This window comes from Acipenser ruthenus, chromosome 18 (assembly GCF_902713425.1).
Source record: "Acipenser ruthenus chromosome 18, fAciRut3.2 maternal haplotype, whole genome shotgun sequence".
Lineage (NCBI taxonomy): Eukaryota > Metazoa > Chordata > Actinopteri > Acipenseriformes > Acipenseridae > Acipenser > Acipenser ruthenus.
The window spans coordinates 17348262-17374288 of record NC_081206.1 but is presented as its reverse complement, the minus strand read 5'-3'; the positions used below and the strand labels follow the sequence as shown (position 1 = coordinate 17374288).

The 26027-nt window shown below is 41.1% G+C and overlaps 1 protein-coding gene across 1 annotated transcript; it reads right to left on the bottom strand.

Annotated features, from left to right (window-relative positions):
* Positions 1-450: 450 nt before the first annotated feature.
* LOC117973937 (G-protein coupled receptor 176-like) lies at positions 451-25591 on the bottom strand. The gene is made up of 4 exons (XM_034927616.2): positions 25457-25591; positions 23868-24705; positions 5903-6155; positions 451-2572 (listed from the first exon to the last, which is right to left on the bottom strand). The coding sequence occupies exons 2-4, from the start codon at positions 24103-24105 to the stop codon at positions 1462-1464; spliced, it is 1602 nt and encodes a 533-aa protein (XP_034783507.1). The 5' UTR covers positions 24106-24705; positions 25457-25591; the 3' UTR covers positions 451-1461.
* Between the last annotated feature and the right edge of the window lie 436 nt (positions 25592-26027).

Here is a 26027-nt window from a genome sequence, read left to right as displayed (position 1 = left end):
CATTTTAGTTACACTTCTTAACAGAGTTGGGGTAACTCTCTACTTAAGTAATGTGTTACTGTAATAATATTACTTTTGTCAATAATGGTAACAAGTTTGATTTTTAATAATAATAGTTACTTTCTACAAAAAATAAACAAGTTCTCCTTGTTACCTTTTCTCTGTTGCACACTTACATTAGTGGTCTTTTCTTTTTTAACCCCGACGCGTCAGACTGCTCTAATGTCGGTGCCTCAGCACCGATGACGCAATCTCTTCTGGGATGTCTCATGGCAATAATAAGCCGTGGGGCAATCAAATCAGTCTTTCTGAGCCTTGTATTTGAATAAGGCTATGCACTAGGAACAACAAAGGAGTATCCCTACATGTCAATTTCGCTGATACACTTAAGAAATGTCACACAGGAAACGCATCTATTTTAAAAGGACAAGATTGAGAGGAGGCTCATACTTGACTGTACGTACCACTTTTATTTGTTTGTTTGCTTGCGTACAGTGGTGGACACATTTATTGCATCACCCCATTATTTTTACATTTACTGCTTTATCACCATATAGTTCGTTTTTCTATAGACCTTTCTTTGTTTTTGTTTTGTTATTGTTGATTTGCTAGTCATGGTTTTATTGAATTCAAACATTTGTATGATTTTCTCTTCGTACTGCACAATGATTGAAAGTCAGGAAATATACAGTACATTATGTTCATATGCCAAAAATGAAATGTATTTATACTACAAACATTTAAAAACCTGTTTGACACAGTTAATAAATCAATTACTAGACATATAGTTAAAAAGTAAACAACAGTCACAACAACTGTTTCGCAGAACAAGACAAGGAAAGAAATATAACAAGTAATATAATGTGCTACTTTTTTTATTAAATAATAAGTAAGGTCATTATATTTCTTTTTTTCTGAAGAAATGAATAACAAGTAATAAGTAACTTTTTTCAGTAACCTGCCCAACTCTGCTTAGCAAGGTAGTTCTGATACCATAACTAAACAGTAGGGAAATGTATTTGTCATTCCGTTTTGGCATCTTAAAATCTATTTTGTGTTAGCTGGGGGCATAAAGAGTTGAGCACTTACCTTACATGTTTTCATCAGCATTATGTTGAGAGTTTGCATGGTCGACATAATATGCTTTACTATTCCTACGGTACGGGGCTGGTCGTGCACATTCATGACAACCGTTTGTAATTTGTCAACATTTAAAGCATTCAAAACCCCTCATGGAAAAATCAGCAAAAGGTAAATATAAACAGTTTTGCAGTCAAATACATTTTTTTTTTTTATTGCCCAGGTTCATCCTTAAAAACAGTGTTTTAAAACGGCCACATGAGCAAAAGTTTCATAGTAAAAATATTTGGCACAATTTTAAAGAAAGAGACATAAAAGACAAAAAGTACATGGTCCATGTCGTTTGTCTGTTTGTTTGTTTGTTTGTTTTACAATCCAAAGTCAGGAGTCCACCTTGGGGAAGATGCTGACTTTATTGTTTCTGCTCATCTTCCTCTCTGCTCTGCACTTGGGCTGCTTGGTTTGTATGAGCTCCTCTGGCGTGTTTCCTAACGGAGGCAGCAGCCTTTTCTTACTGTTCCTTGTCTCTGACAGCCACTGCGGTGGGAGCTCGAAGGGCCCGAAACCAAACTGCATGGCGTACTTGTCATTGATGTCTTCTACCTCCGAGGGGGTAGCCGGGGCCACCTGGGCGGCCGAGTCTGAGCTGTTGTGTGGGGGAGAGTACTTCTGCACCATGGTGTCCTTGATCTCCATGCTGGTGGTTGGGATCTCCTTGGGACGTAACTCTCCAGACCCCACAGACTTGGTCTCATTCTCCTCATCCTCGCTTCGCTTGAATATCTGCTGCTGCCCGATGTTGAACATCTCAAGGAGCTGGCTTCCCGAGCGTACGCTGGGCTCCTGAGTAGCATCCGCGATGCCATCCAAGCTCACGGTGTTTCTCCGGCTGTAGCGTCTGTGGAGCTGAACGATGGTCCCCACCAGGCACTTGCGAACCGACTTGTTAACTGTCAAAAACAGCAAGGGGTTGGCCAGCAAGGAGATCTTAGGCAGCCATATGGCGGTGAGCAGCAGGAACACGGATACGTCGGAGATGTCGAGGATGGTCCTGTAGATCACTAGAGTCACGTAGGGGATGCTGCACAGGATGAATGTCAGCACCATGGACAGCAGCATGGAGTGCAGTTCTGCCTCTCTTTGGGAGACGTAGGGGATGGAGATGGTGTTTTGAGGAGTCCGCAATGCGGCGATGATGACCTTTTTCTTCTGGCTGGTGCTCAGGGCTCTGCGGATTAGGATCATGAAGATGAAAACCACTGCCACAGGCAGGATTACGGTGGTGATGTTGTAGGCGAGGACGTACACCAAGTGGCCAATTGAATAGTCCAAAGTCTCGGTGCACAGTGACGTTGCGTATATGTCCGTGACGTTGCTGACTGCAAATACAGGGACGCTGGCCACCATCGCGTGCACCCAGATATATATGACCATGTCTCTGGACTTGGAATCTGATATTTTCTTTTCCAAGGGGTATAACACTGAATAGTACCTGTTAACCAAACACAACAGGGTTAGTTTAAAAAAGTCAGTATATATTTAAAGAAACTCTTGGATTACATTTTAATTATGCTAACACTATCCTTAAAAAGTACAAATACTGTAACTATGATACACTTTCACTGGTAATACTGCCAAAAAAACAAGCCATCAGTTATATTTATCACAGTTCCTTGAGTTTTTCAATTGTAGAGTTACACTGAATCGTTTTAACAAGCCCCAACACATCCATTTTATTTTATGCTGGCAAGCATCCGGGCAAGCACCCGGGGCCCCGACGCCAGAGGGGAGCCCACACACATACAAAAATAAAATTGCAAATATGAGTAAATGTCCACTGGAGGTCCATTGCCCGGGGCCCACAAAAATATTATCGGGTGTCTCTCTTGGTGTGAGATGTCTTTAAGCAAAGATGAATGAATTCAGATCATTTTGATGTGTGGTGCAGATAGGGTGTGGCCACCAGGTTTTTAACCAGAATAAATAACCCTACACTGTGATCTTCCTACTGTCTAAACACTACAGCGGACCTCCATATTTGACATGCATATAGTATCTTTGATAACTCAGATGTTTAGAAACAATTTTTGGATACTTGGAAAAGGTTTAAATGTTTAAACTCCATACCATTAACATCCTTGAACTAAATCTGAATAATCACAGATACTACCTGTACCAGCAGGAGCTTATGAAGGTAGTTGTAAATTTTAAAGCAAAATAATAAAGGGAAATTAAAAATTGGTCTCCTTTTTTGGAAGTTTTTAATATACTGATCATAGAATGTTTTATAAGAGATATTTGCAACTAATATTTTAACCATGTGAACCAAGAAACATATAGAGCACTGCATTTTTGAAAGACATATTCACTAATATATAACACAAATACACACAAATATACATCTTGGAAGCGTTAACACATTTTGTAGCATCAACTTCATGACCTTAAAGGTTTTCACAATAGATTATTATTATACTATTTGGTACACAGTTCAATAGCAACTACTGTTTTTATTTTTCTTTGCACAACCTCCCTTCCCATCAATTTGGGTCCCAAGTTAATTCAGACGAATTTATTGCATTCACTCATAACTATCCTTCTTGTCATAGCCCCACACCAATCCAATTTATATGACCCATGGGGGCATTAAGGGCTCATCCATAAATCTCATCAATTACAGCAAGCGTACACAGTGTACTCTTCTTCCAGACCCCCATCCGACCCCCCACCCCCCAAAGGCGTACAGAAAAATGTTGACATTAGAAGCAGACCCTAGATTTTGAAAAGGTATTTACTTACCATAGAGAAAGTGACAAATAACTAGTTTACTGTATCCTATATTGCGCAAAATGGCTCACAAGAGGATCATGATCTTTAACTTAACTGACTCATGGATTTCCAAAGCGGTAAAAACACTATTTTTCATTCCAATATTGCTCACTGTCTGTGTACAGAAAGCAGCCACTACTTAGCCTAGCATGTTGTTTGTTAAATTGTATATACAGAGAGAGGCAGCTCAAGACATTTTGCAATAAAACTGAGTAGTATTACATGACAGGCAAAATTTTCCAATGGGTGTACTGTATGAGATTAGACTTTTTGAAGATCTTGCGCTGATCTTTGTACAAACACATTTTAGACACATTATTATTATATGTATTACAATGAATTGCATTTTCATTTAATAGTGTGGTGCTGTCTTTCTGTACCACTTGCCATTCAAATGATCGGCCATGCTTTACACTGCTTTTGCTAAATAAATTTCAGCAGAAAGTTTTAAACACATACACAAAAAAATAACCAAGGCTTGTGCTAACGTAAGAGGATCCTTTTTCTCAACCAAAAGTAAACTATCATGCGCTGTGAAAAATTGACAACTCTGACGGCTACAGTCATTATGTAGGAAGACATGTTAATATTTCATACATACATTGCCTTTGACCCCCTCCCCCTTCCCAGCACACACTTTTAGTACAGTACTTGATCCATTAGATGTAATTATTCTGGTTAAATCGGATTTAAATAAATACATATGTAATGTACACCCAACTAACACAACGCTCTCTTGGTTTATCAAAGTCATCATAACCCCTTGATGGAATTCCATCCTTATATTTACATTGATGTTTTTTTTTTTTTTTTTATGTTGTCTTTTACAGAGACACTATCTATTCTAGATGTGAGTGCAGTTGTGGTCAAATATGATAATGCAGAAGTGTCCATATACCCTCAGATTATGAAAAACGTGTGCTTCCTAGTTTATAAGAATTGGATTTGGTTCTCTAATGTAAAACATTCCAGAGCCTCATATACCCCCATCACTAGGGGTATGCACCCTGATGTAAAACTTAAAAGAAACTCAAGTCAGCAAACATTTCAGTTACAGCCTTCATTATTGTGAGGCTTTCCCAGCAAGGAAACTATGGTCTATTTTTCTATTTCTGCAGTGTTTCTTTGAGATTATTGTCTCAGTCATAATGAGCTAACATTGTGTACCTATAACAATATCAATAACTGCTAACCATCCACCCAAGTATCTGATAAGCAGCTTGGCTGCTGGCTACGGGTACAGCAGATAACCTGAACCTACAGCCTTTAGCACTGAAATGTCTGCTATAGTCTTTGCCCTTATTCGCTGTTAGCAAAGCCTCTCTATCTGCAGAAGGGCCAGAGGGACCACTGCATCACAACACTGACTCTGCCCTCCTGGCCAAGCTCCAGCAGCCCCTCCAAGGGAGATTTAAATCAAATGCATAGAGAAACAGAGACAAAATGTCTTAGAAACACCGCAGTTTCGCAGTGACACCCGTCATAAATGCTCTCAGCCTGCACTGCAGAGCTCTTTTCATAAAAAAAAAACAGATGGCATTCCTGTCATCTTTTATTCATGATCCTACAAGTTGCTCGCTGCCTCCCTTCTTGTTTCAGGATTGCTATTTTTCAAAGACAGTGTGCAATTGTGAGGTTGACAGTGAAGAGGGAATCTGTTAATGTAAGAGATTGGATTGGAGAGAACAGCTCACATTTGGTCTTCTATCACTTACACTAATTATTAATGAAAAACGTTATTAAGGTGAAAATATAAAAAAAAACAGCTCTTTATTCTTATTTTTGCAATTCTCTACTGAATTGTTGGGAGATCTAATCTTTAGTGAAATATGCATTTTGTTAAAACATATTTTTACGCAGTGTAGACATTATATTTTCCTGTAATATGGTACACATTTTTGTTTTGTTTTCCTGCAAATAAAAAAATTGAAAGGATATTGTTCACCTCAGCACCTGTCTTTGTTAGTGTTGAGCGTTTTGTCTGCAGGCTCACCTGTCCATAGCGATTGCAGTGAAGCTGAGGATGCCCACTGAACAGAAGACCTTGTGCAGGAACTTGATGACTTTGCAGAAGGGTGGGATGTAGACCCACCAGCAGCACTGCGGGCTGGCACTCAGGACGATGTCGAAGGGCACGCACACCAGGCTGGCACAGATACCAGAGCACGCCAGGTTCTTGATGAAGCGATTGGTCACAGTTTTGAACACAGTCGTTCGGCAGGTCGACCACAACACCATGACGTTACCTGAGGAAAGCAAAAGCAGCATTTTTCAGACCTGCCTGTTCCTTCCCATTTAGTGTTACTCCACCCGCCCTGCACAGACCACATTACAGACTCTTTTCTTGGCCATTTCACCGGAAGAGTGCGCTTGCTTCCACCCTTCAGTCTTTCTTGACTGTTTTGTATCCTGTAACATGCTTTGACCCTGAAGGCACTGCTGAGGGGAGATAACCTAGGGAAGTTAAACAGTAACAGACGACAGTACTTGAAAGTAAGGCAAGCTAACTTTCTTGAACCTAACATAATTCCAGATACCTTTTTATAAAATGGTGAATTGAATTGAATTAGCTAGAACCTGTTTAAGTACTGGCACCAGACAGTAACATAAGTTAAAGTGACCTCAGGAAATCAAAATGACTGTTGCTGAATAGTTGCACTGCTTATATAACTAACCATGTGAAAACAGATTGCATCAATTGCAGATTAAGGCTTGTACCCTTTACTGCTTTGATTTACTACCATCTTTTGGCATAAAAAGTTGAGATATCTCCAAGAAACATTATTACTTGATAATAACATTACCTATATTTGTGAAACCAGTGAAAAAAGTGCTTTCCACTAATCATAACTGAGAGGGTCGGTGATGATACAGCACTAGGAAAAGGTGCCATATACATGATGCTCAGACAAGCTATTCAAGGTCATAGGTATTTAGATGTCCAATGTTCAGTTTTTTGTGTTTAGCTGGTCAGTTTCCAACTGGAGATGCTCTGTGCTGTGGCAGATAACAGTCGTGTTTATATCCAGGTTTCGGTCGAGCACACGTTGCATGTAGAAAACTGTATCAAACAACACTAACAAAGACAAATTTGGGCAATCAGTGTAAAGCAGCACAAGCTACATTTAACCCCACGGCTCTACATCCTTAATATGCACGTGTGGCAAAGTGGTTTGCAGGGCGCAGGTGTAGAGTTGATGCAGTGCTCACTAATAACAATCCAACAACAGTTCAATGGTGAAAAACAAAGCTTTATTATTTGCTTAAATAGTAATACTAGCTATACACAGTGATATGTAAAGCCAGTCAAAACCATGGAGTTCAGTCCCAAAATATTAATAATACACACTATATACAGACACGGTCATGAATCCCAACAGTGAGTGCTCCTTGTGTAAGTGGTGAATTATACAGCAACAGTGAAACAGTAGTGCAGGTGTAGTCCGGCCTTTGTGTCCCTCACGGGGCTGTTCTCGGACCTCTTCTTGTCAACATCTACATGCTTCCCTTGGGTCACCTCATCCGCCCACACAGCCTCATGTTTCACTCCTAAGCTGATGACATCCAGCTCTACTTAAAACTCGAACCTGGATGTCTGCCAATTTTATTTAGCTCAAATCTGAACTCCTTCTAGTAGGATCTAAAACTTAACTTAAGAATCTCAATATAGCTGCCCTGAACCTCGGAAACTGTCTGCTGCTGCCTTCCCCCCTGTACGAAGTCTTGGTGTACTTCTGGACAGCAACCTCTCCTTTGATGCCCACATCTCCTCTGTGGTCAAATCTTCCTACTACCACATTCGAAACATCTCCAAAGTCCGTCCCTACCTTACCCTCCCGGATGCGGTTATACTCTGTCATGCATTTGTCTCCTCTCGACTCGACTACTGCAACTCTCTATATGGTGGTCTCCCGGCACGCACCATCAACCAACTGCAGCTAGTTCAGAATGCCGCTGCCAAGATCCTTACCAGATGTAAAAAAAGTGAACACATCACCCCCTCGTTTTGCCCAGCTGCACTGGCTACCTGTAAAGTTCAGGATTACTTTCAAAATTCTCCTGCTTACCTACAATGTCCTTCATGACACAGGTCCTGAGCACCTCTTCAACCTGCTGGCCCGCTATGTCCCTGCCCGCAAGCTGAGGTCTCTGACTCTGGCCTGCTTGTTATCCCCAAGCAAAAGTGCACCACACTTGGAGAGCGCTCGTTTAGCTTCATGGCTCCGACTCTATGGAAGTCTCTCCCAGCTTTGGTGCATGATTCTCCCACCGTCGCTCGCTTTAAATCAACTCTCAAGGCCCACTTGTTCTGTCTTGTTTTCCATGCTCTTTAAGCCTGATATCTGTTATTAGTTGTTGTGTCTTTGCTACTTCTGATTTTTCACTATATCTTACGCATCCACAATGTTTTAGAATTTTCACATCCTAGCCTTGTATTTAATGTATTATGCATTGTTTTTCACTGTATTTAATGTATTATGCATTGTTTTTTTACTGTACAAGTACTTTTAATATCCTAATATTATTATAATATCAACAAACCTTAAACTGAAACATGTGTTTAAACTTCTTCTATACTGTACTTTAGGAGACAGTTTCAATTGTGGGATGTCTAGATTCAGTTTATAATTGGGAATGTGTATGATATAAATATGTATTTAAACTTTATTGCATTTCATAGTTTATGATTGATTCTGTAAATATTAGATAATGTTAAATTCAACTGGCTGCTACCTCCTTCTGTTTTTTGACAAATCTACACTCTAGCACAGGGGTGGGCAATCCTGGTCCTGGAGGGCCGGTGTCCCTCCTGGCTTTTGTTCCAACTGTGCTCTAAATTACTTAATTGTACTGATTATTACCAATTATTGGTCTAATTAAGTAATTTAGAGCACAGTTTGAACAAAAGCCAGGAGGGACACCGGCCCTCCAGGACCAGGATTGCCCACCCCTGCTCTAGCAGCTTGTTCTCCAAAATGGTTCTAAAGGGAAGCACCTGCCAACACAGAAACTCCAATCCTGCCTCTATTCAAGTCTGTAAAGTCTGCTGTCTCGAACAAATGCAGCTTTTATATTTTATTTATTTTATAAATGCTGCATTTTACAGCTGTCTACATTGTTTGTCCAAACCTTGTCCGTGTTGATAAATCTGTATCAAATAGTAATACAAAAAAAGAGAAAACAAAAAAATATATACTGTAACAGAATATATTGCAACTGTATTAAAAACATACAAACATGTAATGCTACTTTTAGAAAAACAAAACAGCTAAAGACACAGTCTTCTAGCTTGTAGGTGCTACAGCTTCCAGTATGCTACATCTGCAGTATCTATAACAACAGTACAGACACATTGATCCCGGTGGGTCTGATTCTTTGAAACAGACAATTGAGGAACTTCAGCTGAACACGGTGTGACCAAGTGTAATGACCCTACATTGTAACACAAGCATGTTAATTCAGTACTGTCCAAATAACGGCTCATTAGCCACATATGGCTTACTGAGCTTCCAAATATGTCTTTATTTAAAAGTGAATGATATTGTTTATTTGGGGGAAGGTACTAGTCTTTGTTTAGGTGTGGATACTTGTTACCTCAATGTCCATGTTGAGAATATTAGCTGTATGGTGGTTTCATGTAAAAAGTTATCAGTATACAGTACAAAAAAAAAATATTCAGATTTCCTTTTTACCTTACATTTTTGTTTTGCTTCCCTGAGCTAAAACAGAGCTTACCTCTGATATTCATGCCCACCAGGTAGAGGGAGCGTTTCAATGACAGGAAGCTTGTTTGAAAACAGCTAAAATAATTAAGGTAATAAAACAAACTGGTAAGTCAACAATGACTAGTTTCTGATTAAGTGCACAGAAGGCTGAGCATCACTTTATGGACAAATTCACAGTAAGAGACAGGAGCAAAACATCTGGGCAGCAATGGCGCTAATCCTTTTCAGCTTTAGATGACTGTCAGAAACATCAGTGACAATACGATATTAATCAGCCTCTCCATTTATTGGGAGCTCATTTATGGGCAGGGGTACCTCGAAAGGCGAGGTCAAAGGTCAAAGTATGTAGTTTAAAAATATGTATAAATGTAGTCGTGTTGTCTAGTCTAAGCTTTAATAAATAATCTATTGCATGAGTTTCCCGACTGAATTGATTGTTCCATCCCTATCATGAATATTATTTTAGTGTAAAATGAAACCAGTTTTGTGAATATTAAACTTGAATTTAATCCATTAAAACAGGCATGGTTAGCACTCCTAAACAGCTACTTTTGTGCAATAATAACAGTCATTTTAATAATCATAAAACAAATTTGCAGTGCAGTTGCCAGGCTGGGTCTCTGAACTCCTTGTGAATGTATCCTGAGCTCCCGAAGGGCGTGATTAATTTAAGAAGCTGTAGAGGCTCAGATGTTTTCTATCAGATTTCATGCTAAATCCGAGGGCTCTTATTCCACATCCTTCAGAGAATAAAGGACCCTCTCCAGATTCCAGACCCTTGTGGTTCTTAATCATCCAGAATGAACAGCAAGTGTAGTGCAGTAACAACCATTCCTCTCAAAGTCTGCAATCAGCACCATGAAAAACAATTGCCATGACCTACATCCATCGCAGGTACAGACAGACAGACAGACAAGTTCCTCCATATATCCCCAGATACTCAATAACTGCAATGTTGTGATATTCACAGGGTTGCCACCTCTGGGGTACAAATAAACGGGACATCTGAACAAAAGGGCCTTTGTTAAAACTCTCTAGAAATCCAATAGTCATCCAATAATATATCAAATTCTTATTGTGCATCTATTGCAGTAATATTATCTGCAGAGGCTGTGTAGTCCAGTAGTTAAAAAAAGGACTTGTAACCAAGAGGTCCCCGGTTCAAATCCCACCTCAACCACTGACTCATTGTGTGACCCTGAGCAAGTCACTTAACCTCCCAGTGCTCCGTCTTTCGGGTGAGATGTAATTGTAAGTGACTCTGCAGCTGATGCATAGTTCACACACCCTAGCCTCTGCAAGTCGCCTTGGATAAAGGCGTCTACTAAATAAACAAATAATAATTTATTAATTTGTGCTCAACTTATGGGACTTACGGGAAGGCATATCCAAATTCTAAGTTTCTTTACAATTGGATAAGCGGTTCTCAATCTAGAAATAAAAATCTAAGTGTGCCATAGTTTTGTACAGAGTATAGGCCTACATACACACTGTATGCCTAGTAGGGGACAACACACATAGCTAAGATTTCTGATTTTTTTTTTTTTTTTTTTTTGCTGGTACAGTGATTTTGTGGTCAGTTCTCAGGATGCCTCACCACATCCAAACAGAGAGGAAAAAAATTAAATCCCAGGTAAACACAGACTTTTGTCTATGTAAAGCCTGTAGCAAATAAACAATGAAATCCCCACATATATTCCACACCCTCCTCTGTCTCCAAGAGAGCAGCAGTGTCTCTCTGCACAGCTCTTAATGAGTGAAACTGACGTCATCGCCAGAGAACACAGTTAAGAAGGTGGCATGTCAATGTTTCATTACTGCAGCACAATTTACTCACATGCAGCATTACTGTGAAACACTGATTAGGAAACGAGAGTGGCTGATGACAGGAATACCACACAAGGTTGTAAAATGCTCATTTATTCCAATGTCATCGCTGCACAAATTTATTAAAGAGCTAGGAAGTGTTTTTTTTAACATGACATTTTTATACACAGTCAATCGCGTTTTACCGTCCTTGTATTAAGAATAAAATCAATCCCCATTATATACGTATGTAACAAATTAATGCACTTACCCGTCACACACGATTTCTGACTGTCACCAGTTTTCTGATACAAAGCCCATCTCTTCAATGTTACAATTTATTTGAATATCCGTTAGCCCACGTTTTTTTTTTCGTCTCGCATGCCAAATCAGTCTGTCTTTATTGTGCAGTTACACAGCGCTTCCTCCAGTTTCACATGACGAAAATGCAGCCAAAACAAAAACTGATGGTGGTTTTTTTTGCTAAATTACATTATCTTTTACGTTGTACGCAGTTCTATGCATGGGTAACATTTTAATTCATTTTGCTGTTGGGTTGTTAATGTGGAATTTTACATACTGCTACAATACGTACTGGATTTAAAAGTATGTACTGTATTACAGTCCACATGTCGTCTCTTTTGGAAAGTGATATTTTCAGAATATCGCTCTGAATTAAAATACTACTTCTGTTGAAAATATTGTGCTGTACCAACAAAACCAATACAATACATGTAAATGGAAGCCTACTTATTTTAAAACACAGTCCGTTCAGCTATGTATTTTTGAATTTTTTTCTTTTTTGTGTTCCCTGAAAAACGGACATGGGTTGGAACGGGCCAAATGAAATAATCAGAAATGCGTTTAACCGTCACTGAAGTCAAAATATTATAAGGTAGGATATGCGAGTGCTGACCGTATTTGTTATCCTTTCTCTTATCTTCTATACTAATGCAATAAAATGGGTTCTAGGTTCTGTTGCTCCATTATTCCTTTTTTTACTAGGGGTCACCAAATTTGAAAAATCATATTGTCACATGATTTGAAGGAGTAAGTCTTTCTAGTCTTAATCAATTATATTTAATCGAAACACAGAAACCAGGACCAGTTGGCAATTAGGTGGATACAGATTCAAGAAAGAAGGTAAGAGTCACTTCTTCACACAGAAAGTGTTAAGCTATGGAATGGGTTACCTTGCCATATTGTTGATGCTGAATCACTGTGATCCTTTAACAACTTGACTAACAAGTTTTGAGATCAATCAGCTACAAGAAACTGGACGATTATAGAAAGGCCAGATGGCCTCCTCTCGTTCGCAAATGTTCTTATTTGTCAATACTGTATTCTTCATTTCTCTATTTTTAAAGATGCAAACCAATCTCCTGAGCTATTTTAAAAAGAGGATTTAGTGGAGTCATTCTTCACAGTGGTAATGTAGCCTTGTAAGGTCAGTTTCCTTGTTGTCAAAACCTTGACAACATCTATAACCCAGAAAGATAACTAATCCGAAAGTAACGGATATGGTAGCTACACTTTGCTTCTGGGGGTGACAGATTTTCCAGCTTTGAACGAAGTATGAACTCAAACATAAAGGCGAGCGCCGCTCATTAAAGAAAATAGCATTTTACAAAATTCCTAAAATTGACTGCTGACCAACAAGCTCGCTGTTTGATGCTGGGTAAGCTTTTCATTGAAACACACATTAAGTAGAATCATGCTTCAAATGGAAAGAAAGTAAAAAAGAAAGACAGCAATGCAGTGTTTTGAGTGCTGTTACTTTGCACCATTGTATTGTTGTGTTAAAGTCACAAAGACACTGCTAATAAGTAGATTACTAGTACTGTATGTCTTTTTTTTAAATAAAAGGAGCTTTTGTGCGTGCTGTACAGAAAGCTGTTTTTGTCTCCTCCATTACATGATCATCAGTTATTGATTGTGTTGAAGGACTATGGGCAAAAGTGAAAATGACTTTAAAAGTGTGATAAAAGCAAAGTAAAAGTAATAATAAAACAACACCTCTCAGTAAACAATGAGGCTTTGGAGATTTGCTGTGTCTGTGATGATAACAAGCCCCAATCTTTTATTTTACCACCAATATTTATTCTCCAGTGAGATGTGCTTCTCTTTACGTTTTAAGCAAACTGTGTTATTCGCACAGGTGGATAAGCAAACTCTGTTACACAAAAACAGATGACACTGTCAAATCTCTTGTGAACCAATGCTTACAGACAGCACCTGTGACCACACCCCTTTTCAGTAATAAAATATATCTGCTCACAGGAAGGGTGGAGTCTGACACAGCTGGAGAGGTAAGACAAACCAAGCTAAGAACAGGTCCATCACGGTTTGTAATATGGTACGCATTATACTGTAAATGAAAGAAGCTTTCAAATATTTGTTTCAATTTTGAAAGAATATTCGAATGTGAAATACCCATGTTCATCCCAGCACTAAAAATAATATCCCAAGTTATCATTGGCATGAGTAGCTAAAGTCTTGGAAAAGCCTGGAAGAGAAAAATAGCCATTCTGCATGGTGGTCTGGTGATAGGAAGAACTTATAAGTCATCTCTTAAGGTTGTTATAAAAAATAAATTTATATTTTCAATGGGTTTTAATATGTATTATACAACTGCATGGTTTAAGGGAGCACTCTTCAAAGCACAAACTTCTGTGTTATAATGATATAAACACATTTACATTGTGGAGGACTCACGTAGAGTATAAACATGATTTTAAATGTGTTGTATTCGGCAGCCGGGATCTGAAAGGGAAAGGGACTTCGTTCTCATGTTAATCACACCACCTGTCGTGTCTTAATGCTTAACTCTATGCAAGTTAAATCAGGGTAATACTTTCTTTTAAAAAAAACATCAGGTTTTATTTTAACTATGAACTCTGGAACAGTGCGTCATGAAAGCTTTGCTGGGGTCTGAAGTGGTGAACCTTGGAACACAGTGTGATTTCAATTTAAAAGACTAAGAGAAATAGGTGGTGGAATACTAATCTATTTGTTCAATTCACTGGTAAATTGGTTATGTACTCATAAAGCCCTACACATGCTTTTAAGACACCATTAAATACTTATTGAATCTGCTGTCATAAAAGAAAGCTTACATTATCTGAAGAAAGAATAATGAACAGGAGCCATTAATGCATTTATGTAATAATATTGTAAGGTGGTGTTTGAATTGGCTGAGTTAGTGTGTGAGTAGTACCAGGTGAGTGGCTAAATTGATTAGCAGTTGATTTTGTTATTTGATTGGTTTCCACACAGTTTAGTTGGTTCTTTTGCCAAGCAGGTGTAACATTTAATCAAGCAGCTTATTTCGGCGCCAGCACGAAGTGCCATCAAACAGAAGAGCCTCAACAAAAGAGCCGGGAGTCTCTGCGCTGAGACGCTGTTCAACTAGATCCGAACCTAACGGGCCTCTAGAAGAAGCTATCTACTAGTCAGGTCTGTACCCTCCACCCTACTGCTCCTACTGTGCCTTTTGTCTTGCTTGTCCTGCTATGACTGTCTCTCACATCCCTGTTCTGTCCTCCCGTCCTCGTCCTCTGCCCTCCCTCCGCTGCTGCTCCTCCAACCCCTCTAACCTAATTTCTCTGTCTCTCCCCCCCTCCCGCACACTCTCTGGTGCACTCTGGAACTGTCACTCTTCTGCTAACAAAGCTGATTTCATCTCTGCCTTTGCCTCCCACCTCTCGCTCTATTTCCTTGCTCTCACTGAAACCTGGCTGTCCCCTGATAACACTGTTACTCCTGCTGCCCTGTCCTCTCTCTACGTCTTGTCCCATACCCCGCGTCTCACTGGACGGGGAGGTGGGACGGGTCTTCTCCTCTCTCCCTCCTTACTCTTTTCTGTCCCCTCCGATCTCACCTCACTCTCTGTCAATACCTTTGAATTTCATGCAGTCCAACTACCTCTCCCTGTCAACTCCTGCTCATTGTCCTGTACCGCCCCCCTGGGCCTCTCACTCACTTTCTGGATGAACTCGACTATCTACTCTCCTCCCTCCCCTCTCTGTCTACCCCGACTGTCCTGTTGGGTGACTTCAACATCCATCTCTCCAACCCCAGCCACTCTGCTGGATTCCTCCCTCTCCTTCACTCCTTCGACTTCTGTCTCTCTCCGTCCCCTCCTACCCACAAAACTGGCCGTCAACTGGACCTCACCTTCTCCAGGGCCTGCTGCCCCTCCACCCTCTCTGTCACCCCCCTGGACCTCTCTGATCACTATTTCATTTTTTTCTCTGTCTCTCCCCCCTCTCCCTGCTCCTCCTACCCCCACTATCACCTCTCGCCGTAACCTCCGCTCTCTCTCCCCCTCTGTCCTTACCTCCACTGCTCTCTCTCACCTCCCTCCTATCGACTCCTTTTCACAACTCTCCGTAGACTCTGCTACCTCCACCCTCTTCTCCTCACTCACCTCCTCCCTCGACTCCCTCTGTCCCCTCACCTCCCGACCTGCTCGCCCCTCCCCTCCCCATCCCTGGCTCTCCTCTGCTCTCCGCTCGGCAAGAATCACACTGCGATCTGCTGAAAAGAAATGGAAGAGAACCAAACTCCCTGCTGCCCTAGACCTTTACCGCACTCTCCTCTCCTCCTTCTCCTCTACTCTCTCCTCTGCTAAATGTGCTTATTTCCAATCTGTAATCCAAGCCTCCACTAACAACCCACGTAAACTATTCTCTACCTTCTCCTCCCTCCTAAACCCTCCCCCCCTCCTCCTCCCTCCTCTATCTCCCCTGATGACTTTGCCTCCTTCTTCTCTTCTAAAATCTCAGATATCCGCAAACTCTTTACCACCTCTCCCTCCCCGCACCCCCTCCTGCTCCAACCCCTACACCCACTACATCCCCTAATAACTCGCCCTCATTCTCCACCTTCTTGCCCCTCTCAGACTCTGACCTCTCCTCCCTGCTCCAGGGTCACAAACCCACCACGTGTGCCTTGGACCCCCTCCCCACTCACCTCTTTCAAGCTGCTGCTCCTGCTCTACTCCCCTTCATCTCCTCCCTCCTCAACACCTCTCTACTTTCTGGTATCTTTCCCTCTGCCTTCAAAAAAGCCTCTATCACTCCCCTCCTCAAAAAACCTACCCTCGACCCCACCTCCCTCCAGAGCTGTACACCGCCAGCTCTCTGCTTTCCTGTCCAACCACTCTCTGCTTGACCCTCTCCAATCTGGCTTCCGCTCTGCCCACTCCACTGAAACCGCCCTCCTGTCTGTCACCAACTCACTTAAGTGTGCCCGAGCTGCCTCTCTCTCCTCTGTCCTAATTCTCCTCGACCTCTCTGCTGCCTTTGAGACTGCTGATCACTCTATTCTACTATCATCTCTTGCTGACCTGGGGATCTCTGGCACTGCTCTGGCCTGGTTCTCCTCCTGCCTCTCCAACCGCACTTACCAGGTAACCTGGCGTTGAGCAACCTCCACACCTCACCCTCTCTTAACTGGAGTCCCCCAAGGGTCAGTCTTGGGTCCTCTCCTGTTCTCTCTCTACACCCGCTCCCTGGGCCCCCTCATCGCATCCTATGGTTTCTCATACCATTTCTATGCTGATGATGCTCAGATTTTCCTCTCCTTCCCCACCTCTGACTCCACCATCTCCTCCCGTATCTCTACCTGTCTGTCTGCTATTTCCTCCTGGATGCACTCGCATCACCTCAAACTCAACCTCTCTAAATCTGACCTCCTTTTCTTTCCCTCCTCCTCCCCCTCCTCTGATCTCTCTATCTCTGTTCCTCTGGAATCTACCACACTCTCTCCCTCTTCCTCCGCTAAGAACCTTGGAGTCACCCTGGACCCCTGCCTCTCTTATTCCCAGCACATCTCCACTCTGGCACGCACTTGCCGATTCTTCCTGAGCAACATCCGAAGAATCCGACCCTTCCTCACCAACTATTCTACCCAGCTCCTGGTCCAGGCCCTGGTACTCTCCCGCCTAGACTACTGCAACTCCCTCCTGGCTGGCCTCCCTGCGTCCGCCACCCGTCCGCTCCAGCTCATCCAGAACTCTGCTGCCCGCCTGGTGTTCTCTCTGCCTCGCTTCGCCCACGCTACTCCACTACTCCGCTCGCTCCACTGGCTCCCGATCACCGCTCGCATCCAGTTCAAGACTCTTGTACTAGCCTACAGATGTCTTGACCAGACTGCACCCAGCTACCTCCAGACCCTCATCTCTCCCTACACCCCCACTCGATCTCTCCGCTCCGCCTGCACTAGAAGACTGGCTCTACCTCCGCTACGCTCCCCTGCCTCCAGAGCCCGCTCCTTCTCCACCCTTGCTCCGCAGTGGTGGAACGACCTTCCTACAGATGTCAGGACTGCCCAGTCACTGACCACATTCCGACGCCTCCTCAAGACTCACCTCTTCAAACAGCACCCGTAGAACTCCTCTGTTTGTATCCTGGGACACTATCACCCTTCATTTAGATGTGCTTTATTTTGCTCTTATCTGCCCCCTATTTTACTGCACTTAATCCTGTACTTCAGAATACTGTAATCTACCAAGTGTTTAACCTGTAGTACTTTGTATTTAATCACATCCTGATGTAACTATCACTATTTAATCATATCCTGATGTAACTATCACTATTATCTGCTGTACTATTGAATTGTGGTTTGTCACACTTGTACTTTGCTTGAACAAAAGTTATTGTATTTCTTGCTCTTATTGTATTACTTGTATTGTAACACTTGAAATGTATTTGCTTAAGATTGTAAGTCGCCCTGGATAAGGGCGTCTGCTAAGAAATAAATAATAATAATAATGATCTTGTAACAGGGGAGATCTGGACTGACTGTCTGGCACATCCGTATTACTGCAGGTAGAGGGCAGCAGTCTCGTGGGATCCGCCTGTCGGCCATGGCGATGACACGGAGAGGTGGGGAAGAGGGTGTGTGTGCTTTCCCTCTCTCCGAGTGGCTGAGGGGTGGGCCTTGGGAGATTGCTCCACCCATAAGAACTGGCTTGGTTGTGCACTCGAGTGGCCTTGTTGGGGGAAATACAGAGGTGTCGCTGGCAGAAGAGGCCAGAGTGAAACAAGGAGCAGGAGAGCCCGGCTGAGGGGGCAGCCTTTCTCAAAAAAAACTAATTTTCACAGAGCAATATAAATAAATACGTACCCGAGGGGACGTGTGTAGAGGTATGGGGAACCCTGGCCAACCCCAGTGTATAGGCACAACTGAATGTAGGCCGGAGACCCGTGCTGACCAGCTTAGCGGCAGTGGGGGCACTGCGTAAGCAGCACTTTTGTTTGTAGTTTTATTACTGTATTTTATTTTCCCTTTTTCTTTTGCCTTCTGTTTTCATTATTATTTTTGAGCACTTGAAGGTGCACGGATTGGGATACCTGTGTTGGTAACCCCGTGGTCCTGTTTTACTGTCGGCAGTATCCAGACCACGGACAACAGCGCCCTCTGCGGGCTAATCTAAATACTAATAAATAAGTACAATAAATAAATCTGGGCACCTGTGCGGTGTTTGCAAATAAAATCTTCTGTCTCCCGTGTCAGTGAATACCCCCACCCTTCCACAGATCTATTCTAAGCAAAGACAGCAAACTCGTACAGTACGTGGCAGCATGTTTAGCGTGTTGGTCACCTGCAATAATACCCTCCACTACACAAGGGCTATTCAATGCACATAGGGTGCCTGATTTTCCAATTCTCTGGTTCAATTTTGAATTCTTAAAAACAAGTTTAATTGAACTGCATTTCTGTTAATTTGTTACCACGTGAAATCAGCGATAACCCTATTTTTAAAAATTCCATTTGGTGCGTAGAAATCATCTTTAATCCTAAACTCAGAATCCCTGAATAGATTTTGTGTAAACAGTCTGCATGACTGATTTTATTCATAAAGCATGCCAGACTTTGTAATATAAAAAAGCTGCATCTCCCTGTTTCAGTTACAAGGCAGCGGTCTGACAAAGGGCTGGTAGTAGGTGCTCGGTTTGCAGGTGCTTCTGTATCCAAACCGCACAACGTACTGTACTGATTCTTCTTCGTCGTATCTCCAGTCCAACCTTCTATATGGTCTTCTCCCAATATTCTGTACTGATGATGTTCCACAAGGGACCGTCTCAAAAGCGCCAAAGTAATATGTCTGATTTACTTCTTGGTGGCTTCTCTTATGAACTTGCAGACGAAATGAGAAATTTGGGTGTAATCTTTGACCCAAATCTTTCTTTTGAGAAACACGGTAGGAACAATATTAAAAAATGTTTTTATCACCTAAGAAATATCGGCAAACTGAGAAGTATTCTTTCCCACTCAGATACTGAGAGACTGATGCATGCTTTTGTATCTTCTAGAATTGATTATTGTAATGCCCTATTCTTTGGTACTCATAGCCATGTTATGTCGCAACTGAAAATTCTACAAAATGCTGCAGCTACAATTTTAACCGGGACTAAGAGATGAGATCACATTACCTATGTGCTAGCATCTCTGCACTGGTTTCCGGTCCCACTCAAGATAGATTTTAAGGTGTTGCTTTTAACTTTTAAAGCATTAACTGGCCTTGCACCATCATATTTAAATTATCTTTTAATGCCATATATTCCTAGACGCCCACTCAGATGACAGAATGCCAGGTTGCTTACTATCCCACAAATGAACACAAAAAAACACAGGTGGTACAGCATTCAGTCATAGGGCCCCAAAACTGTGGAATGATCTGCCTAGCTCTTTAAGGGAAGCACCAAGTGTCACTGCTTTTAAAACAAGATAAAAAACACACTTTTATAATGTAGCGTTGTTATGCTAAACTTATGTTCCTTTTATTCTCTGTCTTGTTTTACTGTTCTATGTGTTTCTTTTGTTTAATATTTCTTTTATTAATATGTGTCCATGTTTTTATTCATGTGAAACGCTTTGTGGCAATTTTTATTGTGAAAGGTGCTATATTAAAAATAAAGATTTTTATTATTATTGTTGCTGCATATTTCCATTTTGTTTTGGTATGGCCACTGATCCCTCCTGAGCAGTTTAAACACCTTCCTCAAGTCGAACCAGTGCAGACCTGACTGAAAATGGTGGCCCTGCATCCTACTGACAGTATTGTAGCAGTTTGTTGTCATTTTGTAAGGTGGTCCCTGTATCAATTTTCAATTCTGCAGTCATGTTCCCCCAACGTCCCCATTATCAGTAAGTCTAACATACAAATCTGGCACAGAATTGTGTCTATACACTACATTGAGCTCAGCTGATAGATTTCACAAACTAATGTGACGGCACTGATGAGTGGCGCCCTCTTCAGTCTGATCCCCACAAAACATCTGAGAAATACTACAAATAATACAGTTGAGACAGATACTATACTAATAATAATCCAGTTGTCACAGACACTAGCATTCAAATGGTTCATATGTTGAGAGGGTATCAATATTTTCCAGTTGGGTAGCTACAAAGACTGCTACTCTTCTGTTAAGTTTCTTTCTTCTTCCTGTTTTTTTACTAGATTGTTTGTTAATTCATCTGGTGATTTGAATGTAAAATGTAATGCTTGCTCCAGTAATAACAGTGTTTTTCAACTCAAATCTTTTTATAGGGGTTCTGAAATAAGGGTTGGGATCCAGGGGTGACATATTTGAAATTGAGTAAATACAGTAACAAGAGAGAGAACATTATTTAATCACGATCCTTCATAGCGGATAATTGAAAAATGAATAATTAATTTTAGTTCAATCCTACCGTAACCAAAAACAAAATGGTCTCAGTATTAAAAATTAAATAGAGATGAATCTCATATGAAATGTGATTCTTTCATTACCAAGAACATGAGACAAACATACTGTATGCCTCATTTCCAATGAGCTGATCCGTATTCTCCCACATTCCTCCTGAACCCCCATTGATCGTCTGCTCGAGCTGAGTTTTGTTTGGTGACTAAGTGTCTCTTCATGTCACAAGCATAACACTAGAACTAAATACTGATAATTACAACTAACCGGAAGATAAAGCCAGCATGCTGCCATTGAATGAATGAACACACTGAGTAATCCTGCAGAGTATGATCTGCAAAGATGCAAAGAAGTCAAGTTTAAATAAAACTCGAAAATAGCTAAAAATAACACTGAAAAATACAATTAATAAAAACTGAAAAATAGAAGCCCTATACATGATTTAAATTACACATCTATTTTAACAAGTTGGTAATATATTTGTTTCAACTGAGTGAAAGTAAACTTCTGATTAAGTAAACAACAGGTAACCTCTGTCTGATCTCTATGTCAATCCAATCACCTTTTTTCATCCACCAAATCTTAACAATGGATGTTAGTCCAATGATAGTACTAATCAGGATCTGTGATATCAGTCATTAATCTTACAAGAGAAACCATGTAAGCCCAATATAGAACCTACCTATAATCCCTTTTTTGGAAGTTCCTGATAATTCTTCCATAGATTGTCAGACTATTTTTCACTTTGGTGAAATCCATTTAATCTGCTATTAACCCTGTGCAATACCACCTGAAATTCTAAATGTCCTGTGCTGCATGACTTGTAGAATCCTAGTTGCAGGCTCTATTCACGACACCATGACCTTTCAACTCTGCTGTGGGGAAAGCAGAGTTGAAAGGTCGCTGCATCATGTGATTTCTTTGAAATTACAGAGTACTGAAAAGTCGGCAACTAGGATTCTACAGGCACAGCTTATGCCAAGTGGAATGTGATACAGACAAAAGTGAACTCAAAACCACTGTGAATCATTAACAGGGAAGGTTGCGGTGTAAAAATAAATAAAATGACCTTTGACACTTCTTTGCCTTTAAAAAAGCTCAGAAGATGCATAATGCAAAAAAAAAAAGAAAAAAAGGCTCTATATTAAAATCTGGCTTGCTTATCAGTCATTCTGTGTTCAAAGCCGTGACAATATCCTGTGCATAGTCACAGTTCAAAATGACGGGCTTAATTTGCGTCACCGCGATTTTTTTTCTTAATTAAGCTATATCCTAATACTGAGCACAAAGGGAATTACTGGGATTGCAGACTGTTTTGGCAGCAGTAAGCCCGAGCTGAATGAATGTGCACTTCATTTCTGCTTTACTGTTCCAAGCAGTGTTACAGAACAACACAAAAACCATGTGTCGGTCCTGTTTGTATAACACAAACAGTAGCAGTGTTTATGTTAGTCCCACAAAGCATTTAGATCACTGAACTGACCCCTGTGTCTTCCAGTTTCATATACAACACACCAGTTCTTTGTTCTCGTACAGTACGTTGCTGATATGCTTGTACTGTTATCTATGAGACCAGCCTGAGATTCGATTGACTGTTGTAGTACTAACAGCCTGCTACACTGTAGATTACCTGTGTTTATTAACATTGTGGATCAATCAGACATCGCAAGAGCCACACGTATCTAAACAAGCTTATCCAACACTGTTTGTGGAAATATCCACATGTTGCAAGCTCAGTATTCTGACATTTCTGGACATCACATTCTTCTAAATATTTTATTATTTATTGTATCTACAAAGCTTGATAAGATATTCTTCTGGTACGTGTTTTGAAAGAGAATAAATAACATAGCCTAATCTTTTTGAAATGCTGTGTGGCACTGTAAAAATACTAAAAAATTATATTCTTAATTGTTATTATTATTATTATTATTATTATTATTATTATTATTATTATTATTTAACCATATTTTCTTATAATCCCATGTTGACTGTAATATGTTAATAATTTATAACAATATGTATATTATAATACAACAAAGGAGGTGTTTTATTTGTTTACATATTTGTTTTGCTTCTCGGGGACACAAGCTTGCATATAACCCCCTGCTGCTGCAGGTATAGCAGGAGCATGCCTGTTCAGCTCACAGCAAGAAGGGGAGGGGGGGCTTCTGTGCATGGCGCTGACACGACCTTTTGAACAAACTTTGATGACTGAATTGGGACCCCCATTTGAATACTGAGGAAAAGTAAAATCCCAAACAAGAATAAAAAACCGAAGCAGGTGTTGTTTGCATACTGTCTGTAATTATCACAAGGCATGTCTCTCATCAGAACAGTCACAATAATGTTTTCTGTACTACGTGGGGGGGGGGGGTGGGGGGGTGTGTGCGCGCGCAGGCTATATTGTTCAACACAAAATACATGTATTAAATTCCCTGTGCACCTAGGTTTAGAACCACTGCTTCAGACAATTTAAACTAACTGGAAGGCCTACAAGGTATGCAACTTATTATGTATATAACCGGAGTCCATATAATGATAGAAAAAAAGCAGTCACTCATAAATCACATTTAAGTATAAAATTGAGCAAGACAGTTGGAACAGCACATAGCTTTACCAGCTGCACAAGCCAATCGTATCCACACTCGCAGGTTGCTAATGTCATATATAAATACAGTTCTATTCCATGCACGCCTTTCTATTTCAACACACGGCATTGTAATCAACTCACCCAACAGCGACCCAAAGAAGATGAGCACCTGCGCCGCGATTGTGAAGTTCCGGTACGTTTGCTCCTGACTGTAACCCTGACTTTCCAACGGGATGATCCGATTCGCACTCTTGTTGTCGTTATCCCAATAAACCAGCGGACTGGAAGTGTTTTGGAAATCCCAAATCTTTGTGGCTGTGGTGAGGATCCCGCTTTTGTTCCCAATTATGGCAGACCAGCTCCCACTGTCCTCTTCCATGTCTCTTGTTGTTTGCTATGTCTTTACAAGCATCTCTGAATCACATTACCGAGACCTCAGCGGCTTCTGTTCCGTTTACATGTTTAGCATAGTCTTTCTGGTAATAACCAAATACAGTACGATTATTAATGAATCCCCAAACCAAGGTCAAAAGTGGGAATTGTCTTTATTTACCTTTCTGCTGAAAATACTTATCGATAAAGCGGCGTGCGCTTTCATTGGGAATTTGGAATGAATGCGGTTGGACTGCACACTTGTTCTGTATTGTGCCGGTCCACTAGTCTGGTGTTTGCACCGTGCTCGGCAGTTTCTCCTCGGCCCCCTTCCATGTGAAAAATAGAAAAACAAGCACCTACTTCCTCGAGGTGCTCAATAAAATGAATGTAAGACTTTATAATTGTTAAATAAGCACCACTTAAATACACGCCTTTGCTCACAAATATTCTCTTCCAATCTCTCAGCTCGCCTCTCTGTCCCGATACAGGTGTGCGAGTAAGGGCATATTTGTCAGAGACAGCCTAATGTTGCTTAAGGGACACGGATCAGTACTGCATTTCCCCCCCACACGTTGCTTGTCTTCTTCAGTTCCCAAACTGTGCCCTGTGTAATAAAACAGAAATTGTCAACCACAGCAGCGCATTTTTGCATTGTTTGCTACTCATTAGCCTTTGCCGTATAGCCTAATAGTAGCTGTCACTGGGCTAACACAGGCAGACGCAGCACTAAACTTCTGCCTTTTTGTGTTTATTAACACATGAGATGCGATTTCACGAGTTACCGCACCTAAATTATCTCAGGGATAGTGCAGAATAGAATGCAGTGCATTTCAATTTATTTATTTATTTATTTTACCGTGGGCTTGTTTTTTTTGTTTTATATTAAACGCATGTAAATAAAAGACTATGTAGCGTGGCTCAATAGGTTATACGTGTTGTGCATTATAGCACAGTAGCATTGTTTGCATTAACAGTCACTTTATGGTGCACAATGTAAAAAAAACAAATAAATCTCTAAAGGGATACCTTCCGTATATCACACACGTTTGATTTACAATCGGTATGTAATATAGGCGTGTACCTCTTGCTGAAACCGTTTTTAGTGTCACCAAAAATAAACTGGTACCGTACGATGAAACTGGTTTCAAAGAGGGGAAATACCTTGCCTGTAGGTTTCTAATCTATATAACACTGTACAGGCGGGCCACGGCTGGCGTGTTTTGCATGATGCATTTTCTTGAGACATTATTCAAACAAAATACATGCGCTATCTAAGCCTGTATCCACTTCAGCTTTCATACATAGTAGAGGCCCTTCTCGACCCTGCCCGCCTCGCATGTCTTCCCACCACTTACCTTTTCTATCCAGGTTTCCCTTTTCAGCAACAAAACGTCTTTCTCTTCTTCAGCAGCAAGCGCTGTTTGTAGCTGTGGGATGGAGCGCCGCCCCTTCCCCCTTTTCGGGCTTGAGTGTGTGCGAGCGTAGTAAGGGGTGGGGACTCGCATTTACAGGATGCGTGTAGAAATGAGTGATCGTAACAAAATGCATTCAGTGATTTATTTCTACCTAATAAAAAAAATGGTATACTGTACCAGTATTCTATGACACTATCTATGGATATACAAACAACATATGTATCACGGGCAATACCATGTAATAATCATCTTGTGCCAAGTGGCATCTCGTTCACTAATTTCTAATTCTATATCCTGCCAATGGAACAAGGTATAGTTGTAAACAAATATTACAAAGGCTCCCATTCTCGGCACAGCATTGCTTACCACTTATACTGATTCCACAGAGAAGCAGCACATGTGCAGGACCTTAAGAATGGAAACACCACTTAGATTTAGCAAGAGGGTGCCTCCAACGGGGGTGTTATCCTCTCACGATGGTTACCTCACTGGACACTGAAGTTATCAATTT

Excerpts from the sequence above, each read along its gene's own strand:
- LOC117973937 (XM_034927616.2), bottom strand. The coding sequence starts at position 24,105 with ATGGAAGAGGACAGTGGGAGCTGGTCTGCCATAATTGGGAACAAAAGC. Across the intron at positions 6,156-23,867 it reads CTTCTTTGGGTCGCTGTTGG|GTAACGTCATGGTGTTGTGG; the intron begins GTGAGTTGATTA and ends TGCTTTCCTCAG. Across the intron at positions 2,573-5,902 it reads ACTGCAATCGCTATGGACAG|GTACTATTCAGTGTTATACC; the intron begins GTGAGCCTGCAG and ends TTTGGTTAACAG.